Source organism: Talpa europaea, assembly GCF_964194135.1.
Source record: "Talpa europaea genome assembly, chromosome: 15".
NCBI lineage: Eukaryota > Metazoa > Chordata > Mammalia > Eulipotyphla > Talpidae > Talpa > Talpa europaea.
Window position 1 is genome coordinate 21,124,382 of NC_140083.1, and position 13,304 is coordinate 21,137,685.

A 13,304-nucleotide genomic window follows, 5' to 3' on the forward strand; every position below is an offset into this window, starting at 1 on the left:
AAGAAGAAAATATTTGTGAATTTGTGCTAATTAAAATTATTGTCAAATTCTGTACCAGAAGGGACAAATTTGTTCTGCTCTGCCACTTAGAGGTTTTTTTGTAAAAATTTAAAAGCACTGCATTTGTATAAGAGAAAGTTTAGAGATTCTTTGGAGTAATTGATAAAGTAGAGAGCTATTAAATGATAATCACAAGGATTAAGAACTTTTTTATAAAGGGGAGGGTGAAAAATGAATATGATTTAATTCTGTAAAAAGTGCACACTATGTAATTCTTCAAATTCCAGATATCAGATCCCATGATTTCTAGCCCTTCCAATTCATTTAAATGGCATTTATCGTTTGTTAATTATTGATATATGGATTCACATTTCCTTTTAGATGTTTCAAAATCTTGAGTGCTAATGGTGAGGCAAAAGTATTCAGACCCAGGGACCGTGATGATATTGTAAAAACTGTGATTGAACCAATGGCATCAGAAGGCTTGAGAACCATATGTCTTGCATTCAGAGATTTTCCAGCAGGCGAACCGGAACCAGAATGGGATAATGAAAACGATATTGTCACCGGCCTTACATGCATTGCTGTTGTGGGGATTGAAGATCCAGTGAGACCTGAGGTGATGGAACATTCTCTACTCTGTATGTGAAGACTCCCTTAACAATAGAAGCTCTAGGCACCATTTTTTAGTAAAATTCTTTGTGTTTATGGTTCCCCCCCTTATGTTAATACACAATAAGTGAACTAATAGTCCTCTTGATAGATATGTTACCTCTTTATTTTTTGATTAGATAGCTTCTCTTTGGAATTCTGTGTGTTTATATTACCATAACCTAGCACTGAGCCATGACCTGTTATTAAATAATAGGTGTCATTCAGTTCTTTTCACAGTTTCTATTTCAGCACGGTCCACATGATGAAAATGTTCTGTATGTTGTTCAATACAATAGTCACTAACCACGTGTGATTATTGCATTTTCAAGGTGTGAGTAATGCAACTAAAAAATTGAATTTTAAAAATATAAATATCAACAAACTGACAAAATACAACAAAAAATAACTCTTAGACTCTGTGAGAACTGTAGTACTTACCAGAGAGGTTAGGCATGGAGTGCAGAAGGAATATGAAAGGTATTGACACTAGAGCTTTGGTGGACAATGCATGATGCATGTGCACACATGAGGCTCGAAGTTGCACTCCCAAAATTGTATAGCTGTGTAAATAAATTGACAAATCAGTAAAATTTTAGAAGAAGAATTTTAACATCTTACTACCATATTGGACAGCATGTAGCTGTAGACTTTGCCTTCTTTAATCATCTTTTTAAAATTGGTTGAGCTGCTACTATGCGCCAAGTACTATACTAGGACATTAGAGACGTAAGATTTTTGAGATCTGATCCTTTGCCTCAAAGAAGTCACCGTCCAGGATAAGGGTGGACAAACATGATAATTATAACCCAGAGTGGTAGTGTATTGTTAGATATATACGGAATATGTTATGTGAACAGAGAGCATGAGTCTCCAACGTGGTGTAAAGTAACAGCATATTTTATTAAGTCCTTAGTGTTTGCCAGGTACTGTGTCTTATTTTGTTTTATTTCATTTAATGTTCACCTCTATGAGTTATGAATATTATTTCTTGACAGATGGGGTAAAAATGAAATGTGTAGAGGTTGGCTCTGGATGATAGCATTAGTGTTTCAAATCCTGGCTCTGTCTAAAACACATATGCTTTAAAGATTGCTGTGCTGTATTAACACTGGAGGGATAAAGTAAGACTTGCTCAGGGTTAGTTACCTTGTGTGAGTCTTAAACGATGAAGTATTAACTACACCAAGAGAAATAGCTTCGTTCTGAGCCAAGAATCAACATGAGTAGAAACACAAAGGCAAAAACAACTATGTTCAGTGACTTCCAAGTAACCGGTTTAACACTCAGTGGTAATAGCAGATACTCCTTTAGAAACTAAAAATACTGCAATAAACAAAATAGTCGTGAAATTTATATTCTGGAAAAGTAGGATGATCAAACAGACAAAATGGTAGACGCATGAAGAGTATACTAAGTCAGAATAAATTCTGTGAGGAGAAAAACTGGGTCCCTGCCCTCAAAGGACTTATTTTCTGGTTGGCATATGGTGGGTCTCATATGGCGATATTAGATAAATCAAATGCAATAAAGGTAAAAAAAAAAAAAAAAGGGATGTGCACAGGTGATGAAGTAGGATTGTGGAGAAAGACAGCATTACAGATTTCTGAGGGTTTGATATTTGAGATGAGGTCAGATGACAAAAATGAACCACCCATGTAAATAGCAGGAAAAAGACTAATCCAGGCAAGTGAATCAAAAAGCACAGGACCCTAAAGGTGAGAAAATATTCAGTTTCAGAGATGGAAAGGAGGCCAGTGTGGTTTCATTTGAACAGGAAAGGGAAGGTGACAACATTTATATAGCCTTACTAGGCAGTACAGGCTCTGAATTTTAATTACAATAAAAAAATTCAAAATTTTTATTCTAAAATTCAGTGGGTAATAGCTAGAGAAATGCAGGTTGGGAGGTACATGATTGTATATTTTACCATTACAAATATATAGTGTATTTTGGTATAGCATATTGACACTGTTGAGGTATCTGGAAACACTCAAGTACATGTCAAAGAGGCATTTGGAACTAGTTGCCTGAAAGTGGTCTACACTGGAGGATTCACATAATGAGACCAAAAGTCATCTCCTGAGAGAAGACAACTTAGGACTGGGTTTTCTCTGCAGCTGGATGTCTTACAGAGGAGAGTGAATCATTCTCTAACTTGCTTAACTGGGTAGGTGAGATGGTACAACTGTTGTAATAGGAGAGTCAAAGAAGAGGCCTATTTGAAGTTTCAAATGCTTATGAAGCATCCAATGGATAACGTCAAAGAAAAAGCCAAGTTTTATATATTGACTTATGGCTTAAATCTTAAGTATGTATAGTAATAAATCCAAATGTCTATATAGCTTTCATCCTTTGTAAAAAATACTGCTATTTTGGTCTTGGCATTGAGGGTAGATAGCTTAATCTTTTTTTAAATGTAAGTGGCACTTAATTTTTCCATTATTTCTAAGTGACTACAGTTCTGATTTAGGGACTCGATTAATTAGATATAATAATATATTTATTTAGAAGCTATATTAGGTCGTTTTATTGCGTATGCTTAGGAACTTGATCAAGATAAAGCTACTTGGCTTCTCTTCAGTTCCTTACCTACAGATAAGAATATATATTTGCCACATAGTTCTAACCCAGTTTCTCCCTCTTGTTCATTGTTCCCCTATTCTAAATGATCTCAGTAGCAAATTACACTGTATTATGTATCACCCAATCAGTGAGGTGGACAAATTTGGATTAGTTTATCTCAAATACAATAGATGGATGTTTTCAAAATAAATTCAAATAGGGAAAGAAGTAAAGCTGTCATTATTTGCAGACAACATAGTAATATAGCAAACACTGAAGACTCCACTAAAAAACTAATTGTAACAATAAATCAGTTCAGCAAAGTGAAGGTTACAAACCCAATACCCAAAAATCAGTTGCCTTCCTATATGCAAGCAATGAACTAGAAGAGGAAAAAAATCAAGAACACAATCCCATTTACAGTTGCACCAAAAATAATTCAATACCTGCGAGTAAACTTAGCAAGTACTGATTTTTTTTTAAGTAATCAAGCAGACTCTGTCCTTTCATTCACCTTTGTCACTACCATTAGGCATTCAGTAAGTAATAGTTTGAATAAATGCATGTGCTATTCCCCTCCAATGATTAGAATCAGAATTGACTAGGTGAAGAGAAATATTTTTATAGTGCAAATCTTAAAGTTTATAGATAAACTTATTTATGTTGCTAGTAACTAAAATGTACATGTTCTGAGACACACAGCCCCAGTAGTACCTTGAGTACCCTGTCAGGAACCTGCACCATTTGGAAAATACCTAAAGGTAACATTTTCCCAGAGATACTTAATTTAGTAGTTCAATAAATAACCTACCTCCAGTTATATGCCCAGCATGTATTTGTTAAGTGAATGAAAAGCATTGTACTAAGCATTGTTGAGGAGATAATGGGTTCTAACTTCAAGAAGCTCATTGACTTTGCGAAAACGCAGGTAAACAAATAACTATAACATAATACAGTGTAATTTGCTACAGCAAAGATTTGTATAAAGGCAGATTTCTGTGTAAATAGGCCAAGAAAACTCCCAGCGATATTATATTTAAACTGTATTTACAATAGATGTCAAAAACAGGCAGCCTGCTGGCCAAATTTAGCCTTCAGTCAAGTTATCTTTGGACTGTGTAACGTGTAAAACACTAAAGTATTGAGAGAGTACATAGAGACCTGGATTTCGGTTCTCTCTTGATATTGTCAACATTGGGCATTCATTCCACCATGGTATAAATTGACTAGTGCTGCGTAGCTAGCTGACTGTTCAATTAGCCATTTATCTTAGATTTGTCACTTTCAGCATGTTTTCCTATTTGTTACATAACAGCTCTGTGTGTCTGTAGGCATTTGCAGCCTCTGCTGTAGTAGGATCAATATGAATTTTCTGTTAGAGAAGAATTGGAAAGGATTTTCTTTGCAAAGAGAACTTCAGAAGGAGAGGTACAAAAATAATATATAGATTATTCATCTGTCAATTTGTATATGGTAGAGAAAAAATTTAGATAAGTCTAGAAAACTATTCTGAGGCTGAATTGTAGTACCCTGTAATACCAAGAACTTTTGTGACTTACAGTATTACAGTTGAGGTATCCTGTATTTTAAAGAAGTACGTTGATGTATTAGGGAAGAAACTCTCATCAAGTATATGAGGTCTTTTAAAGGAGGAATAAACAAAGACAGGGTTTCCAATTAAGCTATGTATGTATATATAGAGAGGTCATGGGCATGTGCTCAGGCAGCAAGCAGTGGGGACCAAGTACAGAGAAGATTTGAGGTGCAGTCCACAGGACTCATTACTCATAAAGTATAAGGAAAGGGGAAACAGAAGATCAGATGATCTTTAAGTTTCTGTTAAATAGGTCTAGAAAACATAGTCTCACTTCTGGACAACCAAATTCTGATGTCCACTCTTCTGGTGGAACTATGAATCCACTTCCCACATTGAGATGAGGAAAGATGATGATTTACAAGCTAGTAGCACACAGATGGTGGTAAGAGAGTAAGCCAGATGACCTTTACAAGATAAGCAGTAGGGGAGAAGTGAGCCACCCGTAATCCTAAACAATGCCAATATTTTACTGGGCAGTAAAACCAGAAGGGTAGATAGCCAACCAGAAAAGAATTGCCTGATGGTTGCCAGGGTGGGAAAAAAGCACTTTGAAAAGCCATTGGTGTAAATAATGCAAACAAGTAGGATGGTAGCTGAAAATGAAGCCTGAACTAGGTCTGTGGCACTGGAAGAGGAAAGGAGATCATTGGGACTAATTCAAAGAAATAGTGTGTATCTTGAGATGAAATTAAAGTTGTCTTTATTTGTGGAACTATGAGGTCATACACATTTGTTCAATGGAATATTTTTCCCCTCTGGAAATACTAATTTTCTTTCTTAATATTTTTTTCCATGCACACCAGGTACCAGATGCAATAAAGAAATGTCAGAGGGCTGGAATTACTGTGCGAATGGTCACTGGTGATAATATTAATACTGCTCGTGCCATTGCTACCAAGTGTGGTATTTTACATCCTGGGGAAGATTTCCTGTGCCTAGAAGGTAAAGATTTCAACAGAAGAATTCGAAATGAAAAAGGAGAGGTAAGAGGTCTTTTTGATTTTTATGCTGAAAAAATATATTCTTTTAGTATTTCATTCAATAAATCCATAGAGTATGTACTGTGTGTTAGGCATCATATGTGCTTATATACAGTCCACCCCCCAAGAAACAGAACCTAGCATTCTAAGAAGTCAAGTGGTAAAAGAAATTTTCATCTATAGAAAGTCAGTACTTCTTTTCAGTTTGAGCTAATTTCAGAAATACAGAATGTGTAAGGAAGTTGAATTTGGAAAGATTAGTGTGGAGCGTATTTGAACTTTTTATGCTAAATTAAAAAGTTTCCATATTTATAGATGGTAGGGAATTTTTTAAACATTTAAATCTTACATATAGCAATGGTTTTCAAACTTGAATATGCATCAGAAACCTGGAGAACTTCTTAAGATACTGAGTCCCAGCCCCACCTTGAAGATTTGATAAGACAGGCCTGAGGCTTTGTTCAAGAATTTGCATTTCTAAAAAGTTCTCAGGAGTTGTTATCTGTTACCCCACTTTGAGAACCACTGATATATATGCTAGATAGCTAATTTCAATTGTGAAACTAGGTTTGGGCACATTTTAACTTTGACAAAAATTCATAGATTGAGCAAGAGCGGATAGACAAGATTTGGCCAAAGCTACGAGTTCTTGCAAGATCATCACCTACTGACAAACATACACTGGTTAAAGGTGAGTAGATTTTACTGTTATTTTAAAGTTTCTTAATACAAAAATGTATTCTGCTTTCTAAAATAGTATTAGATATTGAATATTAGATTGGATATTTTCTTTTCCAATAAAAATTTAAATACAGTTCCTTTCGATACCTTTGGTGACTTATGTTTATGTTCAGTCATTAAGACAGGATATTGCTCCTGATATAACCTTAGTTTCTGGAGCTGGTCCATGACCAACATCTCAGCAATTTCCATTTCTCTCCGTTTGTTTAATTATTTAATTTTAACCTTACGTCTATAAAACTGACTAGTCAGGATGTTCTGCAGAATCACCCTATTAATCAAAGGAAACGTTTTTACAGCACAAATATTTACTTTTATTTCAGGTATAATTGACAGCACTGTCTCAGAACAACGCCAGGTTGTAGCCGTAACTGGTGATGGTACAAATGATGGCCCAGCACTAAAGAAAGCTGATGTTGGATTTGCTATGGTACGAATTTACCTATTCAAATATTCAGATGTCGTTTACTGACTAGTTTTTACGTTGGTTGGTTGGTTGGTTGGTTTTTATAAAATTGCTATTGATTTTAAACACTGTCCCTCAAGATTAGTTTGAGGATTACTATATAATCCTAAATTGGTTCATAAATATAATTGGTTTATACAATATGCCTGGAAAATGACTTGTTTTGAAACAGTTGCAATAAAACCATACATTTACCTAAGCTCTATAAAATATGTATATGTCATCTCATCTGAACCATGCAACAGTCCTCTTATAGGAGACAGGCTTAGAACAGATATGTGCATTTAAATTAAAAGTATAATTGAGACTCTTGCACTAAACTGAAAATGTCTCCTAAGAGTAACTGAATATATAATAGATGTAATCTTTTTGTGATTGAAAGTAAAGTACTCCTCCCCCACAAGTCCTCAGATTTGATTCTTCAAAGTGCTAGAAAATGTCAGCATTTCATTATTACTTTCTTATGTTGTAGCCATATTACTGATGAAATGTTTATTGTAAAGTGGATATCATAAAATACATATTCTATAGAAATGGTTAGTAATGGTTGTTTTGTTTTTTTTTTTTTTTAATTTATTGAATTTTATTGTATGTATTGAACCATATTTTATTTTATTTTTTTTTATACATTTTATTGTTATATTCCCCATACAATTGCAGCCCCCCATTCTGACCCCAATCCCTCCCCTCCCGCCCCCGCCCCCCTAAAAGTGTCTCTGGTTCATAGTTTTTTGTTGATTTTGATTTTCACTTTCTTATAGTTATTCATTTTCCTGGTCCCTTATTTAAGTTTTCTAGATTCCTGCTATGAGTGAGACCATCCGGTATTTTTCTTTTTCTTTTTGGCTTATTTCGCTGAGCATTACTCAGCATTCAAAAAAGATAAACACATGCAATTTGCTGCAACATGGATGGCGCTGGAAGGGATCATGCTCAGTAATGGTTGTTTTGTTGTGTCTGAACCAGTTTCTTCCAGTTTTTCAGTGTTGAGATGAATGTATCGTCATTGCCCTAGAAAATTACTGTACTTGGTTTTAATTTAATTACATTTCATTTTTTGGAAATTAAAGGTTCTTAATCATAAATCTCAAATCCAAAAATCTCTGAAAGCCGAAATTTCTTTCCTAGATTCACAGCAGGCTCATTTGACTATAAAACCTACTTTGATCTGATGTGAGAATGTTACTTGTCCAACGTAATGTGAATATGAATATTGATAGCCAGTGTGGACTACTAATGTGTTTTTAGTAGTTTTCTCTTTGAGGAAAATTTGTGATTGAAGGTATATATGTTATTACCTTTCTCACATAAGAGAGACTTTGAATTCTGAAACACAGTCTAGCCCCATAGGTTCCAGGTCAAAGAATATTGATGTGTGCTAATGTTTATTTATGTAATTTGTCCCTCTGATAATTTGCTGCTGAAATAGAAGGACCATAGTCATGCTGTCAACATTTCCACTGGAGAGAGAGAGGCGGGGAAAGGAAATTATTTGGGCAGCATTTTCTCAAGCAGTTGCTGTGACCCCAGTGATGCCCACCATACACCATTCCAAACTTAACTAGGTTAACAGTTGTAAGGAACTTCTGAAGAGCTGAGGAGAATAGCTGAAGAGTTAAGGAATCAATAAGCAGCACTACTCTTTCTGCTGTAAACAACAGTCTCTTGTAGTTGAGCAACGCAAGATCACTCACTGCTCTTCTTCAACCATTTAGTAGGATTCTTCTTGCTGCTCTCCTCTGTATAGCTGACCAGGAATGTTAATGCCAAGTTTCTTCTCAAAACTAAATGTAAGACACAAACTAAGGGCTGTAACTAAATATAAATAAATATAGTTAACAACCAAAAACAGTGTACAGTGGCTCTTTTGTTTGATTTTTAAGTCCTGAAGGTTTTAGACTCATCGTGCCACTTTTTTAAGGGAGCACATCAAAAAATATGTTTATTTTTAAAAATAGTGAAAAAATAACCACCACCTTAGTGCTTTGGACTCGAAAGTATCTTGGTTAAGCTACAATTTACTTTGATTATGTATTTATTCATTTCTTCAATTTCATATTTTGAAACTGAATGACAGAATTGTTGATCTAACCATAAGAAATTGTTATTGATTCTTCTGTTCTATACTTTTCAAGGAGAAGTAGTATTTTAGAACACTATAATATTCTCTCCGTGTGTGTGTGTCTATACGCACACTACATATTTAGCAAATTCAACATTGAAATATAATTTACAATAATAAGATTTACAAAAGAACTCTAATGTTGACTATATTATTAGTTTGGAAAGACATCTGGCATTTTCCCCTGTTTAGTCACTCCCCTTAGAATTCCTTTAGATAGCAAGCCTCCGTGGTACATTTAAAATAGGATTATGTTATTTTTATTATGTTATTCTTACCAAAATTCATTTAACCACATGTACAGATATTTCTGTCATCAGCGAGTGAATGCCGGTGTATTTCTCTAACCAAATATATCTATGGTAGTAAAATCTTCTTAAGGTAATTAAAATGTTGTCTTTTAAACTACGGATTGATAAGAGATTTGTTTAATCTCCACACATTAAGAAACTGTTTAGTATAGTATTATGGTCTAGAAACATTAGAGGTGAGTAGTTGCTGCCTCCTGGAGGTTCAGGGAACAAGGAATTGAATAGTCAAAGCAGAGCAGCAGCCAGTGAAGCACTAAACCTAATACAGAAATGTGCATGGAGGGTAACATCAGTGGCATCAAAGATCACGGGTCACATACCACCATAACAGAGTAACAGTGAATACTTGAAATATGGCAAGGGTGACACAGGGACATGTAGTGAGTACACACTGCTGGAAAACTGGTGCCATAGACTTACTCAATGCAAGGTTGCCACAAACCTTCAATTTATTTTAAAAAAAAAATTATATGCCTGTGAAGCAAAGCACAATAAAACAGGGTGTGCTGGTTTCAGCTTTCCAGCCTTTAAGGTTTTCTTGCTTATCTCCTTACCCACTAGCTTTGTCTTTGAGAGGTTTTGTTTTTTAACCTATCTTTTTGTGTTAATTTTCAAAGGAACTTGGCTCATGCCTTTGTCCAGTCCTCTGTTTTTTAACACAGTTTCACCTGTCTTCAGTGTCTCATTCTTTACATTTGATTTCTGCTAAGATAGAATATCTTTGGAGAAATACCATCTTAGAATAACTGTATTAACTTTTACATTAAATTTAAATCAATAATTAAGTATAATGGTATTTTTTTTTGCTTTTTAATTGAATATTAGCCTTTTAATACTTAAAAGTTGTACTTGACACATTTAGTCTAATTCACAGAATTTTTTTTAATAGGGCATCGCTGGAACTGATGTAGCTAAGGAAGCATCTGATATTATTCTCACAGATGACAACTTTACAAGCATTGTTAAAGCAGTTATGTGGGGACGAAATGTCTATGACAGCATCTCAAAATTCCTTCAGTTCCAGCTTACTGTTAATGTAGTAGCAGTGATTGTTGCTTTCACGGGTGCCTGTATTACTCAAGTAGGTTGACTGTTTGGTTATTAAAATTTGTCTATTTTAAAGTAAATGTGTGTAATCTGCCTTTTAACAATACTCAAATATTTAAATAGGTACTTAAATATTTAAATAAGCTGAAATGCTTTTTAAAGTACTTAAATATTCAAGTATTCAAATAGGTTAACTAATATAAAAATTAATCCTGTGTAACTCAAGTTTTTGAATACTTAAGACTTCCTAAGAATTGCTATATCCCTGAATAGATATGAATGTCTATTAGGAAACCTATCTTTTCTAGGATTCACCACTTAAAGCTGTGCAGATGCTGTGGGTAAACCTCATAATGGACACACTCGCTTCTCTGGCTTTGGCGACTGAACCACCCACCGAGTCCCTCTTGCTTCGGAAACCTTATGGTAGAAATAAGCCTCTCATCTCACGCACAATGATGAAGAATATTTTGGGTCATGCGTTCTATCAACTTGTAGTAGTCTTTACACTCTTGTTTGCTGGTAAGATTTCAGTGCCTCATATGGCTTCTGTTGATTCTGTTCCAAGCTCATATTATCCCAGATGTTTTAATATTATACGTTTTTCAACAACATAAGTTCTATTCCTGATTCCCCATTTATCTGTACTTTCTTCATTTGTTAGTGAATGCGTAGTAAATTTGGGGAGGCCATATGATAAATAGTGGGAAGAAATTTAAAGAGTCCTGATTTCTTTTTTTTTTTTTTTAAGATTTATTTATTTATGCATACAAGAGCTGGGGTATAGGTCAGAGGTGGGGGGGGGGGGTAAGAGGATTCACCAGAGACAGTGGGGAACAGAAAAGGCAGATTGACTGAAGTACACTGCTGAGGGGAGCAACAGGGAGAGTCTGGAGAGGTCTGCTGTGCCCAGTGGATTGCTCCCTGATTGGCCAGGAATAGAACTTGTGCTGCAGTGGCTGCGGATAGCTTCATAGGTTGCGTCTTAACCCTTGCGCCAACAGGGAGGCCCAAGAGTCCTAATTTCTTACGCTGGGTCTGCTACTAATGTAGATAGGATGATTCCAAAAATGTTCACTATAGTTTTGGGAACTTCAGTTTGCTTATCTGTTAAACAAGACAGTTCTAGGTAATCCCAGATCTCTTCCAACAAGTGCTGTCACTTGTTATCAAATAAAGGATCAACTAGGTTTTCTTGTTGTATAGTTCCTTGAAATGATAATTATCATACAAAACAGTAATTTTTTATTCTTGCAGGAGAAAAGTTTTTTGATATTGATAGTGGAAGAAATGCTCCTTTGCATGCTCCTCCTTCGGAACATTACACTATTGTTTTCAATACCTTTGTGCTGATGCAACTTTTCAACGAAATAAATGCCCGGAAAATTCATGGTGAAAGAAATGTGTTTGAAGGAATCTTTAATAATGCCATCTTCTGCACAATTGTTTTAGGCACTTTTGTGGTACAGGTGGGTAATTGGAAAAGATAGTTTCAATTTGATTATTTTGTCAATAGTGTTAGGTGAATAGGGGACTTGATCCAGAAGTTACTTGAAATCTACATGTATTTGGCTTCCTTGTAGTGCCCCGATGACATCTAAAAATATAATGACAAGTAAAATACACCTGATTCTGAAATCCTTCAGAGAGAAGAGCACTTCAAGCTAATACTACTTTAATCACACTACTGTTTCTATGTCATGACACTCACATTACTTTGATTCTGATTGTTCATTCTGTATCATCATTAAATTGTTATAATTTTGATGTTATTAAAAATAAATCTTACAGTTCATCATGTTATAGTCTAGCTAGAGTGATTACGTCTAGAAACTAATAACAGTTGTATTTCTGCCATTGAGTTTGTTAATCAAACAATCAGATTTTTACTTTTTTTTAATATTATTGAGGCATACAAGAACTGGAGTGCAGGCCAGAGGTGTAGGGGTGAGAGGATTCACCAGAGACAAAGTGGGAAACAGAACATGCGGATTGACTGATATACACTGCCGAGGGGAGCAGCAGGCAAGACAGGAGAGGTCTGCTGCACCATGTGGGTTGCTCCCTGGCCAGGGATTGAACTCGAGCTGCAGTGGCTGCAGATAGCTCCATAGGTTGTGTCTTAACCCCTTGCGCCACCATGGTGGCCCTAAACAATCAGATTTTTGAATGAATATTTTAAAATGCAAGTGAAGACCTCCCCTGGTGGCTCAGAGGGTTGAGCTCAATGCTGTGAAGCTGTCAGCAGCCTCTGCAGCACTGGTTTGATCCAGGCCGGCCGGCAAGGGTCCCACATGGCACAGCAGATCTCTCCTGTCTCGCCCGCTGCTCCCCTCAGCGGTGTATTTCATCAGTCTGCCTGTTCTGTTCCCCACTGTGTCTCTGGTGAATCCTCTCACCCTCCTGTACATCTGGCCTATACCCCAGTTCTTGTATAAATAAATAAATAAATCTTTAAAAAAAAAAGAATAAAAAATTTTTTTAAAAATGTAAGTGATTCTAAATGGTTGCACCTTACCAAGTTTTCATTTTGTAATATTGTCAAAACAAGGCAGAAAAGGGAGTGGAGAAATGAGTATCAGGAGTGGAATTGAGATTAATAGGAAGGACTTAAATTTTTCTTGTTTTTAGAGATCACTTTAAGAACAAAACTAAGGATCATTTTGCATATGGTGATTTTATATAATATATATTACACCTATATTATTTATTATGGATTCAGTGGTACCTTCTATGTAAATGATTGTTAATAGTAAAATCTATAATCAAAACAGGTAAGTGAATGATACGTGATTACACCAGGAAGTCAGTAAACTTAATAAAA

General features: G+C 35.4%; 1 protein-coding gene across 15 annotated transcripts in view; it reads left to right on the forward strand.

Moving 5' to 3' along the window:
• Positions 1–13,304, forward strand: part of ATP2B1 (ATPase plasma membrane Ca2+ transporting 1) — a gene marked incomplete at both ends in the record, with an annotated part of 59,543 nt that overhangs the window by 33,140 nt on the left and 13,099 nt on the right. For all 15 annotated transcript variants that reach the window (XM_084255449.1, XM_084255456.1, XM_084255457.1 and 12 more), the window contains 7 exons: positions 382–619; positions 5,617–5,796; positions 6,397–6,484; positions 6,858–6,964; positions 10,323–10,514; positions 10,789–11,002; positions 11,738–11,949. In XM_084255449.1, the coding sequence (XP_084111575.1) occupies positions 382–619; positions 5,617–5,796; positions 6,397–6,484; positions 6,858–6,964; positions 10,323–10,514; positions 10,789–11,002; positions 11,738–11,949 (1,231 nt within the window). The remainder of the gene's footprint in view (positions 1–381; positions 620–5,616; positions 5,797–6,396; positions 6,485–6,857; positions 6,965–10,322; positions 10,515–10,788; positions 11,003–11,737; positions 11,950–13,304) is intronic.